We start from the raw sequence: 26,310 nt of genomic DNA on the forward strand, positions 1-26,310 counted from the left end.
GAGAGTTTTCAGAGGGAGAAAACAAAAGACTTTTCTCTTCTATGTCAGAAAGCAACATGAGATTTTAGAATTAGAAGTTCCTAATCGTTAGGACTTCTCTTTTCTCTTTATATAATCTGAAGGATGCAATTGGTCGAGGACTCCCCCAACAGTTGTGTCTTTTTTCTCTTTTCTTTTATTATAATTTAATAATAATATATAAGTCATTATATATTTATTTTATGGATATAAATCCGGGTTGATCCACCCTAAAGTTTTGCCCTAATTTCACGTAGGACTGAGAATTTACAGAGGCAGAGAGCAGCTGTTGGGTTTCTTCTTCAGATTTCTTACACTTAGTTGCATCAGCTATTTGCTTTTCTCTTTCCATGAGAATTTCTCTTTTTCTTTTCACCTTTGTTCTCTTTTACTGTTGAGCTGAGAACCCAGTAACAACAGACACTGCTAGCTGAGAACCCACAAGCTTCAAATCCTGGATCCACCTCTGTTCGGTTCGATGTTCGGTATATACTAAGAATCGAAAACCGAAAAATCGAATCAAACTTTGAAAAAGCCGAACCGAAGAACCGAATGCCCTACAAAATACAATCAATCGATAAACCATAAAGAAAGGAAGGAGGTAAAATGATTGTTAAGAAAATTGAGAAGGTGAGACAAATAAAAGAAATGAACAAGGATGTAAGCAATTTTGCAGCCTTTTCGGACCAGAGCCTTAATTTGACACCATAGACCAACTCGGCCATCTCAACACTCAGTATGTTTTTATAATCTTTATTTATTTACTATACTATTGTTAGGAGATCAAAAAACGGTTACCCTTATAGGTTTGGATTTTCCAAAATTATTATCCATAATTGATAAATTTTCGAATAATGAACAAATATATGATATCCTACCCACCTGAGAATACAATTTACGTGACATTGTGAATACAAACGCGTTCAGTGTATTCGAGTTAAACTATATATTCTATATATCGTAAATGAATCTTCTAAAAGAATTACATTAAATTGAAACTTAGTATCCTTAATATGTAATAGATGCAATGATTTCCATGTCCATGGTCTTATTTATCTATACAAAAAAAAGAAGAAGAAACAACAACAACATACCTAATATAATCCCACAAGTAGGTCCGGCGAAAAGGAGAAGAAGAAGATAAGAAATTAAAATTAAGAAATGAGTACATAGATTAATATAAACTAATCAGTAAGACTTAAATTAGACTAATGTCCACAGGGTATGATGTTATTGTTATTGCTCTGGTAAAGATATTCCTTTTTATATAAACCACTAAAACAATATATGAGACTTTAATAAGAGTTAAATGTCCTATTTATTGGATTGCTCTGGTAAAGATGTTCCTCTTCTTTTTATAAACCGCTAAAACTATATAGGACTATTGACTACGTAAAAACGTGAAAATACGAAGACATTTTTAAGTGAAGGTCAAGACTAATTGGATAATGGGATCGAGGCATTTCATTTTGTCCAATACAATTGCTCCTAGTTTGCTCATTTAACCACATAGTAGTACTATCTGAAAACGATTTAAGTTATATACATTGATAATATAATTAAAAAGTCGTGCACAATTTGTTGAAGAATGAAAAAAGCCCTTCATCGGTGGTTAATGAGATGGGTGGTCTCCTTATATGGACTTGGACAATCCTCCCCTCATAAGTTAGCTTTTGGGATTGAGTTAGGCCCATGATCCATTTCACCATGATCCATTTCTTTATATGATATCAGAGCAGGACCCATCTCATCCGATATGGGCCCCCAAATTAAATTGCCCACGCACCAGATGTCCAGTCCTGGGCGTGAGGTGGGGTGTGAAAGAATAAAAAAAAGTCCCTCATCGGTGGTTAATGAGATGAGTGGTATCCTTATATGTACTTGGGCAATCCTCCCCTCATAAGCTAGCTTTTGAGATTGAGTTAGGCCCATGATCCATTTCTTTACACAATTAGCAGTTCAATTTTAATGGTTATAAAAAGTGATTAATCTATTTTTAAGTTACAATATCATGATTGTTGTGAAGAATCATTTGTTATTGTTGGTCAATAATAATGTTAATTAACTTATACATAGTCATTGTTGTTCCATATAATTTGATTCAACCAAATATTGATATTATTTATAAATTTTAATACTCAAAAAATAGCACACGCTACATTATACTCTTTCACATTGTATGATTATCGTATGGAACTTTAGTTTTGGTTACACCAAACCAAACACTAGGAAATAGGGTTGTTTATTAGTTAGTTCGGCTTGATTTTGAATGTTATCGATTCGATTTATCAATTATTGGTCTATAAACATGTTAAACCTATTAAACCGATAATCAAACCAATAAGAAATTGATTATCGATTTTCGATTAATCAGTTGGCTTATAGTGATTTTTTCTTTTTCAATTTCTTACCATATTTTTTCTTGGAAATGTATCTCGGAAATGTTTACTAAATGCATCGATCAAGAAAGTAAAGGTGTTATGAGCTGATGAATTGAGAAGGAAAAACGATCTTCACAAAAAGAATCAAAAACTTTTTACGATTATTGATTAATTTAACAGATTTTATTGGATTATCAATTAAACTGTTGTGAAAATCAAAGACCATTAACTGAACCGATAGGCCAATTGCATAAATTACAAAACTGTTTACAACAGTTAAATCAATAACCTGATATAAATAAACCAATAACACTTTTTTCGGTTCGGTTTATCGATTAAACCCAAATTTGCACATATCTACTAGAAAATGATTAAGATAGTATTTTCACAAGGTAAAACATTTTCCATTCATAGACTCTCGTAGCTCATTTCTTTAGTTGCCTTAAAAATTAGACCATGAACCGATACAAGGATCAATTTAATATCATCTATGCTCATGATCCGGTGGTGCCACTTCCAATTTATAGCAATAAATATAGATGATTAGTATTAAAGGACAAGAAATAAATCAATCGATAAAATAATCGAGTAGAAATGATTGTTGAGTGCTGAGAGTTTTTCTAAATACATGAGATAAAATCAATAGAGAGAATTGTAGGTCCAAAAAGTGGCGAGAATCGACACTATGCATATGAAGAGCGAAGGAAGAAGAGTAACATTCAAGAGCATACTCTCCCCTAGATACCCGGCGAGAGTTATGGTTGCATCTGCAATCACCCGAGCAATGGTTCCGGCTTCTGTAGACAAGAGGCCACCGTTGTAGGTTCCACGAGAAAGCCTAGATGACATGACTCGAGAGAGAAGCGACAAATTTACACCTGAAGCGAGCCAAAATAACTTTCAGAATGAACGTAGTATAAAAACTAGCAATAACATACCATTATCATTGAGAAGATCGTCGGATCTCCAAGTTTTGTTATAGCCAAAGAAATGTAAACTACGATCGCCACCTATACATATGTAAGGAATAAATTCACTTATATCTACGTGCTACTGTTAACCTAATTTCTAAAATCAACGACTTTCTTTAGATCATGATGCAACTTTTCTCTTGAACTATAATTGTTGACTGCACTAGTCGATAGGCAAACTATATAAAGAAACTATCAACTAGAAGACAGTATATTTATCATTTCATTCTTAATTCGAACAGCCACTCAATTGCAAGAACAAAAATTTCTCCTTTCTTGATTTGGAAACATAATAGCAGATCGTGTTTCTACAAATCAGTATCTACCCTATCTTCCTGACGAGCATAGTTCGTGTCCACATTCGCTGTTTAGATATGCCATTATCTCCACTTCATCAATTTTTCTTGGTTTGAGCACAACTTTTGTTCAATTATACGATTTTTGTTTTGATCCATTGACAATTAAGATACACATATGTTTGTTAAGAAAGACAACGAAAAGAGGGGATCATACCTTCTAACACTTCAGCAGATACGAACAATAAGAGCCCCGAGCAGACATATTGTGGCACAGAATACGGGATTATAACTTGAAAGCTCATGAGTATACCAAGACAAACCATAATTTCAGATGCCAGCAAAATTTGCCTGCAAACATAGGAAACTAGATATTCAAATTCTGATGGTAATGATTTAATATGAGACGCGTAGTGAATTTTCAGTCTTGACATAGTGTTGAATAAAATAGTCCAACTTATGTCTAATTAGTGCATTTCGTTTCAACTTAAACACAGTATCAATAGCTAGTCATTACAAGTTGAGACTTGAACTCTGTGCACATAGCTGCCAAAACATTTCCTTGATGTTGCAGTCCAAGCCATGAAAAATATTGACTACATGCATGACCATCCGGAGTAAGAAACTTAAGGAATCAGTAGTGAACAAGAAGGCCCAAACAGTTTTTTTTTTTTTTTAGTTATGAATCCCTCAAAAAAGCGAAACATATTGACAGTAATCATTTACAAGCAGGTAAAGGATATCCATTTACATTCCGAGAACAATCCTCACAATGATAGTATTGGAAATTTTTTATACAGCTAGATACTTCAAAGTAACGTACTCTGTCCATAAAGAAAGCATCCATAACATATGCTTGTGTGAAAGAGATTACCTGTCCTCGAACATGTTACTTATATAGCTCCCGACAACAAGATTTACAGGAAGAACTGTGAGGCCAAGACACGCAAGAAAAATCGAAACAGTGCCTGTTGACCAGCTAAAGTAGTATGTCGTAACGACACTAGATTCTGAAAGTAAAATCTCCATTGCATATTTCAGCATAAAATAGATTAACAATTGAACCTGGAAACATCAAAGAGTCGCGTCAGTGGTCATAAAATTTCATGTCTTTCTATTAGACAATCAAATCATATAGACTCATGTCAAGTAGCAGACTAATGTTCCATCCTTTTTTCTTCCCTTTTCTATGTTATTTTCCTTCTTTTTATAATATCGAGAAGAAAAGAAGAAGCCGCCTATTATTAATTTCTGGAGGTGTAAAACAAGTTTTATAATACCTTAGATGTTCACTAGACCAAAACTATTAAAACAAACATACCTCTTTCAACCGACACATCTAACAGTCATCTTTCAATTAAAAGTTCGACCTGCATTCTCTTCTTTCCAATCACTAACTACACTAACATTATTAGAAGTATCATGATGGTCAAAGCTCGAGTTCTGCTTCGCAATCCAATTTCCTTCTTTGACATCAAGATCTATCTTTCTAACATTTAACAACAAACAATTGCAAACTCCACGAAACATCATGAAACACGTATCACATACTGGTAGTTGAACTCCAAAGAATCGATTTTCTGGAAAATATTTTCCAATGTTCCTATGTTTGGTTGGTCAAATTATCTTGGAAATCGTTTTCTTTGGGAAAACAAGCTCCTTAAAAATCAGGAAAACGACTTCCTTTGTGGGAGTAGGGAAAACAAGTTCCAAAAGTGACAATCTAAGCTCGTTTTCTCCTCTCCACCCCCAATCCCACCGTTTGACCATCCCACTCTATTTCACAATGTTTTCCACTTTTCCTAGATTACACATAAATGCTCTTGGGATAAGTTAGTAAACCACTTATTTTCCAAGAAAACTTTCCTTCGTACCAAGCAAACCCTAAAAGCAGGTAATTTCACTAGCTCACTCTTTCAAACAAAAGGAATATTACTTATTGGATCACACAAAACAAAACAAAAAACAAAAAACAAAAAAGGAGCTCAGAGTTGAACGTACCTTCACAGAAGGAGTGAGTAATCTGTATGCTGCTGCTATGGAATTAGCAGGTCGATGAGACTCCTCGGGAGCTTCTTCACTCTCATCATCTTCTTGTTCATCTTCATCATGTGGATTCTCCGGTGATTTTAATAGCAATGGTTCCACAACACCCTTTTCAAGGGCATCAGGTTCTTGTGATCGAGCAGACTTTCTATCAGGTCCTGTTTAATAAGTATTTACCTTTATTACCCCAGCTTTTGAACATACTCCAGGAATTAATTTAATCATATTCTATGGAACTGTTACAATATGGAGCTCAAGTGAACTGTGATATCACATTCTTAGTCAAACCATGACACATAAAAATAAGATGAAGCGAGTACAACCTTATTAAGTGTCCACTATTGAACATCTATGTTGCTTGGAGGCTTCAAAAATTCCGACGAGTGCGTGTCAGATCTTTCAAAAGTAGTAAATTTTTGCAGGATCCGATACATGTGCCATAACATTTTTGGAGAGTCCGAGCAACATACTCGAAGCATTTCGATATATTAAGAACTTCAAAGACCAAAAAGTTTTCCAGTGACACTTTGGGGCTTAAAACTGAAGTCGGCAATTGACATAAAAAGGCATAAATCCCAGATCTCAAATCAAACTTATGGTTTCTAATTACGGATTGCCACATTGAATGTTAGCGTTCTTATTTTATGGTTAAAAGATTAATCTTTACTTCAGCAATAGCAATTTAATATTATTCGTAATTTATACTCACCTATACAAGCACTACATGAAAACAGCAAGCATGAAAACTTTATCCTACTACACAAACCAACGGTTTTATTTTGAACATTTAAAGAGGCAAAATGCAAGTAGCAGATTGCATTTCTGTTCATTGAATAAATGCAAACTCTACTCTTATCTTAAATAATGCGTCTAGCAAGACCAAACAGAGCAATCTGGTGCACAAAGCATCCCGCGTTCACGCAGGGTTGGGTGAAGGTCCACAACCCAACGGGGTATGATGTTGGCAGCCTATCCTGATGCAAGCATCAATAACTGATTCCACCGCTCAAACCCGTGACCCATAGGTCACACGGAAACAACGTTACCGCTGGTCTATGGCTCCACATTGCGTCTATCCAGTCCACAAGGTTCAAATTTGAGTTGAAAAGTGTGTGACTGTGAGCGACTAGATGTGGGTTCATAGTTAAAACAGGTTCGTAAAAATTTAGGCATAGTTGACTTAAGCATACTTAATGCTTAAAGATTGGCAAGTTCACTAATTCAAGTTTATTGATTTGGGAGAACAATTTTAAGCTAACAAAAAGTTCAGAAGAACCTAACGGAATATCAAATACTGTCACAATGGTGTGCACATCACACATGTGAGTATTACACGATTTTTTTAATAGAAAGACAAACGAGAAGGAAAGAAAAATGGTTCTCTTTGCCACTTTTTCGGAAATGAATTTGTTATGGGTGGAATTAATTCAATTGAAGATTCTGCCTTCTTTATTTTCTTGTTTCACTGAGTTTAGTTCCAGGCAAAGATTACGGAGAACAAGGGGAAAGAAGAGCGTAGAGGATAATATATGCAACATTGGAATAGACTAGTGACGGCTAAAATAACCAAAAAGAAAGTAGAACATACCAGCCTTAGACTCTTGAGGAACGTTGTTTATTTCAGTATCGCGAACAGGTTCTTTAAAAGAGATCCACAGCCATACCAAATAAATTAACCATGCAAAAGCCATAAGCCAACCAGGCAAAGTATTTTGATTGAAGGTTAACTTGTAAATCTTAAAATTCGTCTGAAGTAAACCAGCAAGTGCAGGTCCACATGCCATTCCAAGTGCACTAGCACTAACAAAACCTGCTGAAGCCTGCATCCGGATTTTAAGTGGCACGCAGTCGCTGATGTAGCGACGGTTCACTGCTCTGGCGGAACCAAAACTGCAATTCAAGAAGAGAAGGGCAAGCCGCCGTCTTGTCAACTTGTAGTTTTATGATTTGGTACAATTGCAATAAATCAATCATTTAACTAATCCCCTATCCCAAAACTAATTGGGGTCAGCTATATGGATCCTATATATTCATTCTGGTTTACCCGAACTCTTCCCGTTCTAATATAATAACCTGTTCTTAAACGCAAGGGTTTAACAGAAACATAAAAGTTAACTAAAAAACTGTGATTTGCACAAGATTGACCATATATCACCCAAGTTAATTAAGGACACAAAAATGAAGACATTTACTACAAAAGGAATTTTTAAAATATTCAGAAAACCACATGTACAGATGCACAGAGCTGGAGAGAGCGGAGGAGAGAGACTTGCCCGCAAAGGAGACGACCGATAAGCAGAACTGGTATTGATTTGAGATCATAAGCGAGTGCATACATGACGTTCCCGACAAAAAGAACTATACTGCTGAATACCAGAGGTCTGAAATAAGACCGGTTTGACCAAGCACTGAAATACACGGACGAGAAAATCTGTGCAACAGCCATGGCTCCAATCACAATCCCACAAACCGTTGCAGCCGCACTGAGGCTCATAGAATAATCATCTGCCGTTGGTACAATAATATACGTATTGACCATGTACAGAAAGGTATTCGCCAAGTTCAACAGGAGCGACATAAAATGGTATCTTTGATCATCAACTTCTTCCTCAACAGGAGTGGGTAACTCCTCTTGCATGATAAGTGCATGTTGGGCCATAAAGTTAAGGAAGTTTGTCGAATGACTTAATCTATCGACAGCTGCTTGCATCGAGTCAACCACAGGATCCTGCAAAGAGGCTCTGTACCATATAAGAAAATTGTAGAGCATGTCTACAATTTATATATGGAGCTTAACAGTGAAAAAACTATACTTCGTCCGTCTTACTTTATGCGACACGATTCAGAGTGTGAAGGTCAAACAATCTAATTTTCATTATGAATTCGGACATTGAATCTTCAAGTTTTTTTGAACTTTTTTTACATATTCAGAAACTACATAAAAAATACTATAAGTCACAATATGAAAAAGTAGTGGTCACAGAAAAACTCCTGACTCTCCAAATAGTAACAGTGTAACATAAAATGGACAGATGGAGTAATATTTATAAAACCTGCACAAAGATCCAAAGCTGATTAATAGAAGTAAACTAAAACCTGGAGTGGAAGAGCTGGCTGGTCATAAATTGACAAATAGCTTCCCTGACGGTCTTGAAGATCTGCGAGATTACGTGATATTGCTCCAACAACTGCCCCTAATCCCTGCAACCATCATTCGGAGATGGCTTGCATTAGGGAATACTAGCGCAAGCAAATCTGAATCTCATGTTTAGTCAAGAAACGACATTGCAGTTATGAGTTAAAAGGCAAATCTCAAAAGAAAATACAAGTGGTAGGGGCGGTTGTCTTAGCATCAGTAGTTTTTTTTTTTTTTTTTTTTTTGATAACCGTGGTGTCCGGTCCAGCTTGTGCACACCTCGACTAATTCCATGAGGTACCTGCTACCTCCAACTAGCATAGGTACCGGGAAACTTTCTCCGCCATGGCTTAGCCCCAGTCTCATTATTATAGTAGGAAGAAGAGTAGATTAGCACTTTGAGTTTAGAAAATTACCACGTGCTTGAATACTTGCTGAAGTTGGGAATAGGGATGATTAGCCCGGGTTTTGACATAATAATCTGTGAACTTATAGCCAAAACGTTTATCGAATTTTTTAAGTATCTTCCGCAATCCAATAGCATTTATTTCGACGAAATAGAGAAGCTTAAGAAGATCACGCCCCACAGCTTGATATGCTTCTCGCAGCTCATTTATTTTGGCTAAATCAGGCTGCTCTTGAAGAGAATCTTTCTGTTCATTAAGTTCAGATATCCTCCTCGCAAGAGCCCCTTGTTGTTCCAACAAGAAGAGAACTATTGTTTCAATCTGCAAAAGTTAAGAAGAAACATATCAGATCTCCATGATGCGGCTGAGCATCCTTCACTATAAGAAGTATCCTTTTGATACAATACAGGATGCATAAATAATACGAGAAAATAGAGATAGTCAAACTAATTTCTACGGACTATTATTGATCCCTCCAAACCTATTCAGCCGTTGGTCAGGAGCAAGGCGGTCCATGTGCGAGCTAGGATCCTGCACCTTCTGTACTTTTGGTGAGCCCACCTTAGGATCGTGTGATCACGTCGTTGGTATTTCCATTCTTTTGTATAGCATGAGCTAGCCTCGTAACTATTTATATGTACATTCTTTTCTAAGTGCAGGCTAGTCCTGTAACTTTATTTATCCATTCTTTTGTATAGTGCAGGCTAGCCCCGTAATGGATTATGCAACAGCCAGAGCAAGAAATAAATATGGAAAAATACGACCGTTGATTGAAACAAGAACCTGCCTTTTCCCTAAAAGTTTGATTTAGGAAACAAAAAATCTTTCTGCAAAATGAAGTTCCACAACTGATTATTTCTCAGAGACTAAATACTGATGTTGCTTCATTCACTCAAAGGTACTCGCAACGGATGTATAGCATATACACATAGTTCTTGTCCTGATTCAAGTTGAACTAGGCACGGATTCAACTTCGGGAAAAGACGAAGAAATATCTCATTGGAAGAACAAAACTCTAAGACAGTTTGGTTGATACGCACATGCCTCTCAGAATAAACATTGATAAATTGGCACGGGAAGAACAAAAACTCTAATACGATTGAGTTGATAAACACATGTAGGGATGCAAGTGCATCAATCTTGTCTCTTTACCTGATGATCCAGCATTCTGGAGAAATCCTTAAGAACATATCGCCGATCCAGTACTACGGCTTGGCTTTGGTTAGCATATTGCTTAAGCTTCTTCTTCATCAATTTGTAATTGATATAGTATCTGCAACAAAATTGATGCTCACCATTCAACATAATAATGCAGACTCAAGGTAAAGTGTACTTGCGTAATGTTTTATTTCTCCTCTCTGACTAATCACTACTGTATTAAAACTTAAAAATATCCAGGTAAAACTCTTGCTCTCTTTTACTAGAAGAAGAAAGGAGAACACATTGCAACTGCCGTCTCTTCAATTTGTTACACGTTATCTATTAGGACGGCAAGAAGGTTTATATTACTAGGATTGCAATAAGGTTTGTGGTCGACAGGTATACACCATATTTATTGAGTTCACAGCATAACATTTTCTAGAACTGTGTTTTTACTAAAACTAAACATAGCAAGTCCAGAAGCTCATCTAGAAATGCAGAATAAAAGCATCGATAAGATCAAAGCCTGCATAATTTAACACAAAAATTCAAAGCAATCTCTAAATTCCACCAAATTGTTGACATACCCTTGCCATTCTTGGATTTGTCTTTCCTTCAACTTTTTCCCAAAAGACACCATTTTTATCTGTATTCATCCACAAAAATAAAGCTAATCAAATAAATTGCAACACCACATTTCTAATGATGAGTAGAGCTAAAGTATTTGGTCACTGGAGACTACAGAAAACAGAAAAGTATCTCTTGAGTTGATAGAATTTTGAATCAATCGAATGCTTTTATATGTGTCTACTTTCACATTAAAAGTTAAAAATTTCAGTTCATATTCGAAATGACTCAAAAATTACACACACACATACACAAAAATTAAGGCAATAAAAAAACAGAGAACATCCACTGTCCATTTTCACATCAAAATCACTACTTTATAGGCAAAAAAATTCAGCTTCATATAAAAAATGCATCTGTGTATGCAGTGGCGGATTTAGGATCTTCACTCAAGGGGTTAAAAAAAACAACAAAAGTTAAATATAAAAAATAATGTTGTCAATCAGAATCGAACCTAGGACGCAATGACAATTTTGAACACCCTGGACCACTTGAGCAAACCTTTTGCATTTATTCAGAGTGTTCAAAAGTTAATATATGTACATAAACACCGAAAATCTATCCTATATATGTACATACACACACATATGCATCTGTTTATTCCAACATTAAAAACAAAAAATTCAGCGTTCATATAAAAGATGACTCAAAAAAAAAAAAATCACCAATAAAGAAACAGACAAAGCCAAATTTAAGAGTTCTAGTTATAGCTTTAGCCAAAATTATGTACAAATTTTATGTTAAGAAATTTACTTATTAATATGTATTTATAATTTATCCAGAATCCAGTAAGCTAACTTTTTTCTAGAATTCACCGTCAATAAACTCAAAATTCTGAGTTCGCCTCTCCACGTGTACACACACATATGTTTTTTTTTTTGTGTGGGTCTGTGCAGGTATTCACGTGAAGAGTATTCTCTGCAAATACAAAAATTTACCTTAATGACCCTTTACGTGTCCGAAACTTGCAGAAAATAACCTCCTTAGATGAACATCAACAAACACTGAGCTCTGTTTTTATAAACAGAGAAAATAGCAGATTCACATAAATTTTTCGAACAAACAAAAAAAAAAAAAAACTCGTGGATTTACTGAACAACAAATTGGATTTATTTTTCTATGCAAATATGAATTGTGTAATTTGTACGTGAATAGTGGCCATGAAAAGTGTGAGAGATGAGGTGGTGAAGATACGAGAAAGAGAGTTTGATTGTATATATAGTTAGGGAAATTCGGCCTTGTTTGCATAATACTGTTGCTGCACGTGTTCTCTCCAATAATATTTTCTATTTTAGCAATATGATAACATAAGTAAAAAATTTAAAAATAAAAAAGTTCTACTTTGTGATTCGTTATAAATATTACTTAAGTACTAATTATTTTATATAAATTTAGTGACAAATAATAAATAAAGTAATCCCTCCTAAGCAAAATAGGTAATTTGACTAAATTATCCTTAATTAAATAAGTATTGAAATTTGATTACTTAACACTTAATAAGAGCCATTTTAGAAGAATAAAGTTAATTATTTCTTAATTTAATAAGTAGACACCCTTTTTGAACCAAAAAAAAAAAAACTAAGTGGGCACTCTTTTTTATGCGGAGGGGGTAGTAAATAGAGGAAACAATCTCTTAGCCTTTAGGATATGGGTTCGGCAGCATGATAATTTTTGTAAAATTATGTGTATATACTACGAATTTTATTAAATATATAAATAAATTAAATTTAATATTGTATTACTAACATTTGAGATCACTGTCATAGAATTCAGAATCCATAAACCTGATTTTTAATAAGGATTCAAGTTAATATATTGACAATGTAAATTATTTGCACCACGTATATATGAGTGTAGTATTATCTGTCATAGCAGATTATGTATCATTTTTCGAGTAAAGGATTGTAACGCTATTTGACAAACTTTTTTGTCAATATCCGTAGTATTTGAGTCAGCTTAGCGTCATTTCGACTTTACAAATAATATTTAAATGATATGCTAGTTTCACAAAATATCAGTAAAAGATACTAATATAGAAGATTTGTAAATAATATTCAGACGATCTTTATAGAGTCATTTTTCTCTATTCAAATTATAAACATGTGTAGGATATCATTTCCTCACGACTATTCCACCTGAAAAATGCTAGCTACCTGCTACTTCCTCCTAATATAAGCACCATATAACTTTGTCCGTCAAACTTAATGTCCATGAAAGAAATCACCTAACATCTTTGGTCTTTGTTGAGATGTTAACTAAGCCAAATTAAGCACATATCTAATTTGGACAGTAATTAATGTGATAAACACCATAGTAATATGTAAATTGGTACACTGTAAAATTATCTTTAAAGTTTGGGAAATACCCCCTCTGTTCACTTTTACTTGTCTACTTTTGATTTTGCATGCTTCTTAGTAGCTAATAAATGACATATATATTTTACTGTAATGCCCATATTAATTGGTGTATCAATCTCAATAAATTTGAAAAATAATTTGAGAATGAGTAACTAATGTAAGGGTAAAATAAGGATAAAAAAATATCTTTTTCTCTTGATATATTAAAATGAATAAGTAAAAATAAAAATTTATTTTTAATCTAATTGAGAAGTAAAAGTGAACGGATTAAAGAAGCTGTGAAGATTGCAACATGAATGAAAATTATGATATCATTGTGTTAGCATTTGTACCCATCATCTATTATTTTTTTCACGTGGGACCCTTTATTTATAATTTTGTATATACTGGCCCACTCTCAGATTCTTTTCTTCAATGTGTGGCTTCAGATTCAAAGAATCTAAAATTCATATATTTGGACCCACAAAATTTTGCTTTATTAGCATTTGTAAATTTACTTGAGATACAACCCAAAATGTTAAATCTAAATATTGGCAATCATTTTTAATGGATTTTAAGTCTATAAAAATCCTCAAAATCACGCATAATAGGCTGTAAAAATGGTCATGATTTCATGAATTAATCATCTAAAATCAGTTTGCCTAGCTACCTCCAAAAGTTATAAAAATGAAATATAAAGAAGGTAAAATAAAGATATGCATAAAAAGAAATACTGAGTCCTAGTTAATTATTTAAGCATGAATAATTGTCTTTAAGGACCACTTCACCAACCCTATAAATAGTATGTCAAGTTAATGATTAAATCAGAACTCATACACTAAAAATATTATAGAAGAAAAATGAAGCAAGAAAGGAAGAAAAAGACATGCAACATGCCAACATGGCCGGGTCGGATGTGAAATGCTACTTATGGATTCATCTTAATTCAATAATTTTAACTCAAATTTTGTATCTTTATTTAAAAAATTCATCAAACAAGTTCAAATAATTGATTTCGAATCTCATAGATTAAAACAAACTATAATAAAAAATTTGGACAAAAATCTATAAAGTTTAAGTTTGGAATCCGCTTATCATAATAGCACTTTTGGTAGGAGGTAGTTGCGTATCCATCATATTTACAATTGACAACAAGGCATTGACTAATCAAAAATCAAAATGATTTTGCTAATGAATGAATCTATTGTGCAAGTCATTTGGCTGTCCTTGTCAATTAACGCAATATATTTAATATTTAATTTCGTGCTATGAAGTAATTATAATATATGGCCACATATCCACAAGTTCTAGTTAAATAGGGACATTATCCAACGTGTCGAAGGATAAAGTAAGAACAAGAAATGACCTTGTGATTAATAAGTAGCCGTAACTGAAAGTTTATCTTTTTATTTAATTATACAATCCATCTTAAAAACATAGTCTACCACGCAATTATGTCAAAAATGGATTGTTTCTTTGAACATTATATGACAGTTGTTTCGTCAAAAATTGGTTGTTCTTGGAACATTACATGACAGTTGTTCCACTAGCAGCCCTTTCAATTTTACACGTTTAAACTTGTTATGGACATGTGTTTTTATTTTATCCTTAATATTCTCTCCGGATAAAAAAAAAAATTCACTTAACTATTTACACACCTCTTAAAAAATTACTTATTCCAAGATAAAAATATGTAAATTGACTAAACTATCCCTAATTAAATAGACATTGAGATTTGATCACCTAACACTTAATGAGGCAAATCTGAAAAAATAAGATTAATTGTTTCTTGATTTAATAAGTGGACACTTTTTTTTATCCAAGAAAAAAAGGTTAAGTGGACACTTTTTTTTATCCGGAGGGAGTAGAATTTTGTCATTAATAAAGATGACACATAAATTGAGTAAACATTTAATGAAGAGAGATTATAATTTAGACATAATTAAGTCGGGGTGTCAATAGTACGGTTCGGGCGGTTATTTTATAAAATTTATATCATGCCAATTTTTCGGTTATTTTATTTTATAGAACCGAAATTAGAATTTTCGAAACTGTCCCATCATCTCGGTTTCTCTTCGATATCGGTACGGTTCGGTTAATTTTCGGTTCTTTTTTTTACAAAAAGAACATGTTATAGTCACTAGTAAAAGTTAAAGACACGATATCATGCATACTTTTATAGGATTTCGGCAAAAATTCTCAAGACATTTTTACTATTTAAAGCGTGATGATCAAGAAAACATGAAAGAAGACAAGAATAAAGATTGATCCCACTATTTTATGAGAGGGTAAAGCAATGTTAAGCAAAGACAAAAATTATAATTTAGATCGCACGAGGAGGAAAAAATCAATCAAGATGGGACTCAAGAACATAGTCTACTAAAATTAAATGCCCGATAAGATAAATTTAAAATGGGAAAATACATAAATACCCCCCCCCCCTAACATATGCTCGGATTAATTATGACGCACCCAGCCTTTGCGGGCGACCTATTACCCCCCTGGCCTTATTTTTTTCTGTATTTTTGTACCCCTTTTTGGCTGACGTGGCACAATCAAAATTTGATGCCCAGTTGCACAGCGGAGAGTGTTGCACACTCTCCGCCACATTGGCGCCACGTCACTGTCACGTCGTCTTCTTCGTCTTCTTCTTCTTCTTCTTCTTCTTCTTCTTTTTCTTCATTTCAAAAAATTAATCAACCCATTTTCCTCCATTAACACACAACACATTCAATTTCATCATCAGTCATAAAAAGCTAATTTTCAAGAAATCAACCAACCCATTTTCTTCCTCCATTAACACACACACATTCAACTCATTTTCTTCCTCTATTAACACACACACATTCAACTCATTTTCTTCCTCCATTAACACACACACATTTATGTCTTTCCTAGGAGCATTTTACTTTATGAGAACTCTGTGAAAACAGTTCTCCTGCACTTCTTCAATAATTCGGGAGAATAAGAGCTCTTGCAGCAATTTAATCTGAAACTCCAAGGAACAGAGCGAAGCTTGGATATTTGGGCTCCCATCCCAGTTCAGCACTAGTCTTTGAATTGTTTAACTCCTTCCCTAGAGGGCCACTAGTTCCTGAAAGAAGGAATAAATGACTGTTGTAGCATGATTTTCTATAAACCAGTGGCTAAAGGATTTCAACAAAAGTCAGTTACCAGTGAAACCCTCAAATTTTTTCTCAAACTTCCCACTTTTATTGACCAAGTCCATTACTTCCTGCCTGCCATTGGACAAGGTAATACAACAATTAAGGGGAAACATGGATCAGAGAGCCTCAACTTTGAGCCAGAAAAATTAACAATGTGTGTGTTAATGGAGAAAGAAAATGGGTTGAATGTGTGTATGTTAATGGAGGAAGAAAATGAGTTGAATGTGTGTGTGTTAATGGAGGAAGAAAATTGGTTGAACGTGTGTGTGTTAATAGAGGAAGAATATGGGTTGAATGTGTGTGTGTGTTAATGGAGGAAGAAAATGGATTGATGGATTTCTTGAAATGAAGAAGAAGAAAGGTTTAACAACAATGTAGAAATTCATGGGGAATGGAATTTAACAACAATGTAGAAATTGCATGAATTGCCCATGATTTCACGAATTGGGCTATGTTCAATCATGGCGGCGGTGTGGTGGCGATGGTGTGGTGGTGGCGGCGGCGGCAGCGATGTGGCGGCGGTGGGGGTGGTTGAGGAGAAAGAAGAAGAAAGAGAAAAAGGAGAAAAAAGAAGAAAGAGAAAAATAAATTGCAATTAGTAGCTTTAACAAGTGGCAGTGACGTGACATCAATGTGGCGGAGAGTGTGCAACACTCTCCACTATGCAACTGAGCATCAATTTTTTTGGTGCCACGTCAGCCAAAAAATGGTACAAAAATACAGAAAAAATAAGGCCAGGGGGGTAATAGGTCTCCCGCTAAGGTTGGGTGCGTCATAATTTATCCGAGTATACGTTGGTTTTTTTTTTATGTATTTAAGAAAGATATCTAATACTATGTAGTTTTCTATCCAAGATCGTTGGAATACCTTGTAACTTACAAGCTAGTTACTACTCGAGATGGTAGAACTAATTTAATTTCAATAGGAGTAGTATAATAGGTTTCAGCGTAGGAACTTAAGGTGTTAATTATGTTGCCGGCTTGTAGTCGTTTTCATCATCCCGAACTCAAGACGAAATTTTTAATATTTTATTATATTTAAATTTAATATATAGAATATATTTTACACATATAATCATATTTGGTACGGTTCGATTTTTTTTCGGTTCATTTTTCTCAAATTAAAAACCAACCTAATTATTCGGTACGATTATCAATTTATATAGAAATCGTCGGTTTTATTAAAAAAACCTAAAAAAGGGTTCGATACGGTACGGTTCGGTCGGTTAAGTTGATTTTTTGAAAACCATTGATACCCCTAAATTAAGGATAAAGTTAGTAAAGTACCCCTCCTAATTAATACAATTCTTAAGGGACGTGTAAAAAAAGACAAGATAATTTGAGACGTAGGGAGTATGTATTACCGTGACGGTTGGCACAGAGTTACTCTCTTCGTCACATATTAATTGTCCACATTATTGTAAATAACCGTCCCAAAATACTTCTCCATTTACAAAATCAAGATTGAATTAATTGCATGTTTCATATTGTGTCCTTAAAATTAATTATTTTTAAAGTAACCAATATTGATTAGAGTGCAATTTATTGGACAAAAAATAAATATTGATTAGAGTGCAATTTATTAGAGAAAAATATGGATAATGTCGTAAAATTACACTTTTATTTATGATTTCTTAAAGTACATGTAAAGGAAAAAGTGGACAAATATTATGAGACACATGGAGTAGTTCTTAAGAAACGTATAAAATTAAAAAAAAAAAAAAAAACGACAGATAATTTGAGACGGAGGGAGTATATATTACTGTGAAGGTTGGCCCAAAGTTAGCTAATACTACTTCCTCAACTTTCTTTTTTTTTTCTTTTTTTTTTTTTGACTTTCATTGTTGATTCTTCTCCCGGAAAAAAATAATTTGTGATCCTATGCCTTCTATCTCCATGACAATGCTAAGTTAAATTTTTGTTCATTGCGATATATTCTCCATTGCTATCTTTCGTAGGAATCTTAGCTGTGTCCATCCTCTTTCTTTTCCTTTTTTTTTTTTTGTAACTTCTAACGAAAAGGCTTTCCTTCGATTTCATGTCCAATTTTCAAGAGCCAAATTAAATACTCCCTCTGTTCACTTTTACTTGTCCAGTATTATAAAAATAGAATTTCACTTTTACTTATCACTTTTAGCATATCAAGAGAAGACAATTGCTTTTTTCCTGTTTTACCCATAGTATTAAATACTCACTTCAAATCATTCTTCAAATCCAATAAAAATATGCACCAATTAATATGAGTAAATTGGTAAATTATGCACTTCATTTATTATTTCTTAAGGGGTGTGCAAAGTCAAATGTGGACAAGTAAAAGTGAACGGAGAGAGTATTAATGTTCCACTTTGCTAGAGTCTTTCTTTGACCCCAACACAAAATTTCACTAGAACTTGGGATTTGAAAGAGACTTCGAAATTTAATTAAACAACATTAATAATTTGTTGATACTTAATACCATGAACTTTGTCTCACATCGCAACGAGACAAGGGCCTTATAAATTCTCTGTTTGTTCATTCTTGAAGCCCTTGTTTAAACAAAACTCTTTCATACCTGTATACGATAAACTGGATGCGAGGCAAACCGGTGGAGCGAGGGGACCGACTGATCTGCCTTCTTCGTCATTGGAACGACCAAGCCCGGTGACCTGAGCATTCGTAGCCGTTGGTCCGTATAGTCGTTGGTCCGTGTGGCCGTTGATCCGAGTAGCCGTTGCTCCGTGTGGCCGTTGGTCCGAGTAGCCGTTGGTCCGTGTGGCCGTTGCACGCGGGTCACGCGCCAGTAACGTCCTGTCCTGGTCAACTACCCACCATGTGTGTGTCAGACGGCGCCTTCAGTCTAATCCCACCAAAGCCGTGCAGAGTTGTCCTTGTTGCTATTATTTTATTAGTTCACATCATATGAGACTCATGGAGGTCACACTATAAATAGAGCACACCTCCCTCCTTTGTAAGGGTTGGCATCTTTTACCTTCCAAGAACATTTATAATAGAAGAGCTCATATATTCAATCTCTCTCTCAATATCTGATCCGGCCGAGGCCGTTTGTTTCCATTTACGTTGTGTTTCTTCCATTAAGTATTCAACATGGCTTCTAAACGTTCATGTCCGTAGCAAATTAAGCAAATCACCGTTACTAGCCGTTTTATTACCAAATACTCACACGCTTATTTTCCACTATCAAATATATATATCAAGATCCAAGCACATATCCTATACCCGCGTACAAATTCAATTGGTTTCCCAATTTCGGGGTAAACAATACCATTAATGTAGGCAAGATAATCTAATTTCGCGGAATCAAGCCAATTTTATGGATTCGAGATGTCACTGAATCTATTAATCGTTTGAATACGAGATTTAAAACTTAATATTTATAGATATTTAATAGATTTTAAACTATATATATATATATATATATATATATATATATATATATATATATATATATATATATATATATATATATATATATATGTATATATATATATATATATTGGTTCTTAACCAAATCTAGTGCGTTCCATTATAGTGATAAATCTCCTCAAATCCCTTTATGAGAATTTGACCCATTGGTATTGTCTAGTGAATCTCGTTTTGGAGTAAAAAGAGACAAGGTTCTTGAACAACTTATAAATCTCCTCCTTCCCAACATTTTCTTGTATTTTATCGACAAAAGACTAGAGTCTTGAACAACTTATATATCTCTTTCCTCTCACACACTAAATGTCTTTACGTGGATAAAGCTTACGTTTTCTATATTACTGTGATCGTTGGCACAGAGTTAGCTGATACTTCTTCCTCAGATATCATTTCTTCTCCGAAAAAAAAAAATGTACGATCTGGTGGCCGCCTTCTACATCCATACGACATTGCACTGTTAAACTTTTGTTCATTGCAAAATATTCTCCATTGCTATCTCTCATAGGAATTTTGGCGGTCCTCTTTCTTTCTTTCTTTTTTTATTTTTTATTTATTTCTAACGAAAGTTTTTTTTTTTTTTTTTCTGATTTCATATCCAACTTCCAAGAGACAAATGAATTAATGTTCCAATTTTCTAGTCTTTCTTTGACCACAACACAAAATTCCACTAAAACTTGGGATTTGTAGAGACTTTGAAATTTAATTAAACAACATTATTGATACTTGAATACTTCATACATGACTTGTCTCGCATCGCAATGAGGCAAAGGCCTTATAATTTCTCTATTTGTTCATTCTTGAAGCCCATGTTTAAACAAAACTATTCATACGACTAATATAGGCAAGATGATCTAATTCCGTGAAGTCAAGCCACTTTTATGGATTCGAGATGTCACTGAATCTATTAATCAATTGAATATGAGGTTTAAAATTTAATATTTATTCATATTTAATAGATTTTTAAATATATATACTTGTTCTTAACCAAACTTAATGGGTTCGATTATAGTTATAAATTTGGTCATTTAAATCATGTCGTCTATGGAAAAGACAACAATGTACCACTTCTCAAATCCCGTTATGAGAATTTGACCCGTTGGTATAGTGAATCTCGTTTTACATTAGGAGACAAGGGTCCTAAACAACATATATATGTCTTCCTTCTCAACAGTAGTTTTTGTCTTTCATCGACAGAAGACGCAAGTCTTGAATAACTTATATATCTCTTCCCTCTCACACACTAAATGTCTTTAAAACAAATAAATAAATAAATAAATAAATAAATAAATAAAAATCCTCAAACTATGTTTGTAAGTGAGATAACATCTCATAGAGTCAAAAGATAATTAATTAAACCTCTATGCGTGCATCAGTAGATCTGGTCATCAAAGGTAATCTAATGAAATCATAATTAACGGACCAATTTGACACTAAATGAATATGTGGTTCACGAATAATGGGATCATAAAAAGGTAGCACATGCACCTAAAGCTGAGATCCAGGCTTAAATTGACACAAGTTAAATGATTCCAGTTATGAAATTAAAAATATATATATGAAAAAAGGTAATAAATTGTTATATGATGGACAAGGGATGTCAAGAATATTAGGCAAAGACGCCCATTCTCTACACATGGGAAGAGGGTCCATAATTATTTTTAAAATCTTTTATCCGATGTTTGGTATCTGCTTAGAATTTAGACCAATCTGAATTTCCGGTGAATAAGAATCATACATGACAAAGCACCCTTATAAAAAAAAAATCATTCACAAAGATCGAGCCTCAGCAACAACAACAATAATATACCTAATCTAATGTCACAAGTGGGATATGGGAAGGGTAGTGTATATGTAAACGTTACCCCTACCTTGTGGAGGTACAGAAATTGTTGAAGAATGAAAAACTCCAACATCGGTGGTTAATGAGATGGGTGGTCTCCTTATATGGACTTGGACAATATATCCTCCCCTCATAAGCTAGTTTGTGAGGTTGAGTTAGGCCCATGATCCATTTCTTTACATGGTATCAGAGCAGGATCCATCTCACCCAATGTTGGGGCCCCAAATAAATTTTCCCACGCATCAGATGTCCAGCCCTGGCGTGAGGTAGGGTGTTGAAGAATGAAAAACTCCCACATCGGTGGTTAATGAGATGGGTGGTCTCCTTATATGGACTTGGACAATCCTCCCCCCATAAGCTAGCTTTTGAGATTGAGTTAGGCCCATGATCCATTTATTTACAGAAATTGTTTCCGATAGACCCTCGACTAAAAAAAAAGCATTTAATTGGTTTTGAAAAAAAAAAACACGAACGTGAAGAAGCCAGGCAAATAATAAGAAAAGCATTACATAGCATTCTGAAAGAAAGGATCAGTACAACAACTAAATAATACGATAACCGAAGTATAAGTGTCACGCCCCGAACCATGGCCTAGGCGTAACACGACACTCGGTACCTGACTGCATGTGACCAAGCGAACCACATGGCTTGCTGAATCAACATGGGGCATGTACTAATGCAGAATATAGCTTAAATCATGAACAACCTGAATAAAGCATAGGGTTTAAGTAATCATAAGTCTTAAAATAATGTTTATATCATGAATGCGGAAATAGTCCGAAAACATAATAAGTACTGAGCCAACACTACCTATACGACTCTAAACAACTGACATGACACGCTAGACCAGTCTATGAAGCCTCTGAAATATGAGTCTGAATACTAAAACTGTTTACCGGGCTGGTATGTAAAGCAACTGAATGGACAAGCATAGCATATGAAATAATAAGAACTGAAACTGAGACTGTAAGCTGAACATGAACATGAGCATCATATATATATATATATATATATATATATATATATATATATATATATATATATATATATATATATATATATATGGATATAGTTGGCTTAGAAGCCTATGAATAACATAAACATGATTGTAAACATGATTCGTAAACGTAATATAACATGAATATAGATACATAGTATTATATCTTGTATGAAAACATGGAAGCATGTAGTATTTCATGGAATTAAGCATAATAAGTCATAACTTGCATTCAAAAACCCATGGAATTCAAGACATGGGTATTCATGGATTACGGACGGATTCCCAATAACCAAAATAGAATATCAAGAATAGAATAACGAATTAGTAGTACAAACATGTTATAACATGATATGTGTAAGTTATGGTTATCATGAATTAGAATAAAAACCCTAGGTTTGTGAAACTTCATATTTTCATAGATAAACGTGGCGTGGGGAAGAACAATGATGTTTCCACATGTGGATAGAAGCCCTACATTCCTTAATCGCTCCTTAACACCCAACGAAGAATCCAAACTTTGAAGAAGAATCTAAAAAATCTGAACTTGAATCCTTGAGAAGGGTTTTCTTGAAAACCCTAGGATTGTAGAGTAGAATCTTGTAATAATCCATATATGGGTGTTAATCCTTGCTAATATAATGGAATAATACTGGGAGTTTGAGGAAGAACTTACCTTAGGAGGCTTGGGAAATTAAGTAGAATGAAGATTTAAGAAAATTTCATGCTTTGGGGTTTGTATAGCTGAGCAAGGCGCATCACACGTCCTACGAATCATAGAATTGACCTGAGAAATGCAGCCCAAACGCATGACATGACCGAGAGTTCGCAGGTTGAACCGCAGGCTGATCATGCGAAACGCAGGTTAGTAAAACGGTCATCACTTTTTACTCACTGGTCCGTTTGAGCTCCACCTTATATAGTTAAAAATGTATTTCAAAGGGATAAAACTTTCATGCCTTGAGTTTTCTCAAATTCTCAGCGGATTTTCTCGAAATCGGGATGGAAGGCAGACCTTCCGTAAACTTAGCCGATTCCATCGAATCTTAAGCACCTCACTATTTGTCTTGATTTCCAAACAACTTTTTCCACCTAAACTCATCCCGATAGTACTTCACATATCTAAAATGTCACATTAATACTTATTTAACACATCCACACCTAATCCGAATTTACGGAGTGTTACAATAAGAAACAACATATAGTAACATAAATCAAAGAACAAGAATCAAATAATACTAATACTCCTGGTACGAAAGGAGAAGCATACGGTGCTCCAAATTACCACCAAGCCTATCCCACAAGAAAGCGAGACGGTGTCAACTACCAACTAATCATCTACCCTAATTCGCGAGTACTTCCATATCCCCCTATCTAAGGTTATGTCCTCGGTAAGCTGAAGAAACGTTATGTCTTGTCTAATCACCTCTCCCTAATGCTTCCACTACAACATAGTGTATCTATAGCTACGAAATTTAAGCTATGAATTTAAAAAGTGTAGCTATTGCCTAGTAATAGCCACAAAAATTTAAATTTTGTAGCTATCTACAAATTCGTAAAATTTCTTAGCCACGAAAATCAAATTGACAAAGCTAATTTCTCATTTTTGCTATAATTGCTAACAATCGTGGCAATATATACCTAAATAGCTACAAATTTATTGCTACGATAAACTTTTATAGCTGATCATAAGTTTTTGCACGCGATAAAAGTTACTGTAGTAATAGTAACCTTTTAGCCACAATAAGTTATTTGAAACAAAATATCGTAGCTAAATAGATATTTTTGCTTCAAGTTATAAAAATTGTGGCAATAGTTAAATGATATAGCCACGAATGGTTTGCTAAAAAAATTTTTTGTAGCTAATTATGAGTTTTTGCCACGGGTTGAAACTTACTGTGGTAATAGTAACCTTTTAGCCACAATAAATTATTTGAAACAAAATGTTGTAGCAAAATAAATATATTTTCTTCAAGTTATAAAAGATTGTGGCAATAGTTACACGATATAGCTATAAATTTTTTGCGATAATAAAATTTCGTAGCTAATTATTAATTTTTGCCACGTGTTGAAACTTATTGTAGCAATATTAACCTTTTAGCCATAAAAAGCTACTTAAAATAAAATATTAAAGTACTTAAAATAAAATATTACAGCTAAATAAATATTTTTACTTCGAGTACTAAAAAGTCGTGGCAATAGTTGGCTTAATAGATGTAGTTACTTGTCATGACGAAATCATATAGCCACATATTATTGTTGTGATAAAATTTCATAGGTAATAATTAGTATTTTTTAATGCGAATTGAAATTTGTTGTAGCAATAGCTCCTTTTTTATAAAATAGAAAATTTTGTGGGAGAGGGTCACGTCCGGGGGGTGCCAAAAAATTTGGGGGGGGGGGGTGTGGTTGTGGGTGAGAAAGAATTTCTTTTGTATAAAATAAATAAATAAATAAATAAATAAAGTAGAAAATTCTGTGGGTGGGTGGGGGGGGGGGGGGAGGCGGTGTGGTGATTTTTTTATTTTTTTTTCTTTAAAAAAAAAGGATGGGGGGGGGGTGAGTCGGGGGGGGGGGGGAGGGGATGGTTGTTGGGGGTAAGAAAAAAATTATTTTTTCTAAAAATAAATAAAATAGAAAATTCTGTGAGAGGGAGGAGGTGCCGGGGGGTGGGTGGTGTAAAAAAACTTTTAAAAACTTTATTTTAAAAAGGATGGTGGGGGTGGGTCGGGGGGAGGGGATGGTGGCTGAGGTTTATGGGTGTTAGGGTAGGGGGAGGGGGTTGGGGAATGCGTTTGTGTATTTTTATTGTTATACCCCTTTTTAACCCGGGAGTGGAAGCGGAGTACAAACATGTTGGAGATTCCTATATTGCTTTGTTTTAAGGAGTCGCCACCTAATTAGTTTAACGGTGAATTAGGACACCTAGATATTAACTAAGGTAAAGCTAAAACTAAACCTCTATTAATGGTCTGCTTAATCAATGTGATTCTAGGTAAGGGTTCTATATCATCCTAAAGGGAAGGGATTAGGCATCCTTTAGAATCCGTTGAATACGGTTATCCGGCCAAACTTAGATTAATTAATTAATGTTGGATATAGTATTTAAATTTTAAGAAAATATATTGTGCCAAATAAGACTTATAGAAAGATATAACGATTTGTGCAAAAGAAGATTTTAAATGCCATTTATAGAAGGACTTCAAATAATGATGCTATTTTAAAAAAAAAGAATGGGACTAGTAATTCATATAAGAGGAGATTTTAGAATGCTATTTGAAACAAAGGGTTTTATAAATGTTGCTAACGCTTTAAATAAGAGGCTATTGAAATAAGACCAATACTTTATAAAAGGAAATCTTAGAATGATATTTGAAATAAAATTTATAATAATTATCAATAATTTTAAAAGGAAGTAGCACAATAAAATGAGTCTACGAAAATAGGATAATCTAACATATAAGTAAAGAAGACGTAAATTTATGCAATGCTTTAATAAATATTTGAACGAACTAAACAATGAGATATT

At 34.1% G+C, this 26,310-nt stretch overlaps 1 protein-coding gene across 1 annotated transcript; it reads right to left on the reverse strand.

The window, feature by feature from the left end:
- Nucleotides 1–2,948: 2,948 nt before the first annotated feature.
- LOC132609866 (SPX domain-containing membrane protein At4g22990-like) lies at nt 2,949–12,214 on the reverse strand. Its single transcript, XM_060324051.1, has 11 exons — nt 11,961–12,214; nt 10,983–11,041; nt 10,408–10,528; nt 9,265–9,576; nt 8,809–8,913; nt 7,986–8,440; nt 7,301–7,602; nt 5,668–5,870; nt 4,541–4,731; nt 3,884–4,017; nt 2,949–3,277 (listed from the first exon to the last, which is right to left on the reverse strand). The coding sequence occupies exons 2-11, from the start codon at nt 11,033–11,035 to the stop codon at nt 3,039–3,041; spliced, it is 2,115 nt and encodes a 704-aa protein (XP_060180034.1). The 5' UTR covers nt 11,036–11,041; nt 11,961–12,214; the 3' UTR covers nt 2,949–3,038.
- Nucleotides 12,215–26,310: the final 14,096 nt, after the last annotated feature.

Source organism: Lycium barbarum, chromosome 9, assembly GCF_019175385.1.
Source record: "Lycium barbarum isolate Lr01 chromosome 9, ASM1917538v2, whole genome shotgun sequence".
In the NCBI taxonomy this organism is placed as follows: Eukaryota; Viridiplantae; Streptophyta; class Magnoliopsida; order Solanales; family Solanaceae; genus Lycium; species Lycium barbarum.

Coding starts and splice junctions, on each gene's coding strand:
- LOC132609866 (XM_060324051.1), bottom strand. CDS start 11,035: ATGGTGTCTTTTGGGAAAAAGTTGAAGGAAAGACAAATCCAAGAATGG. Junction 10,529..10,982: donor CAAATCCAAGAATGGCAAGG/GTATGTCAACAA, acceptor ATTTTGTTGCAG/ATACTATATCAATTACAAAT. Junction 4,732..5,667: donor TACTCACTCCTTCTGTGAAG/GTACGTTCAACT, acceptor TGATGTTTCCAG/GTTCAATTGTTAATCTATTT.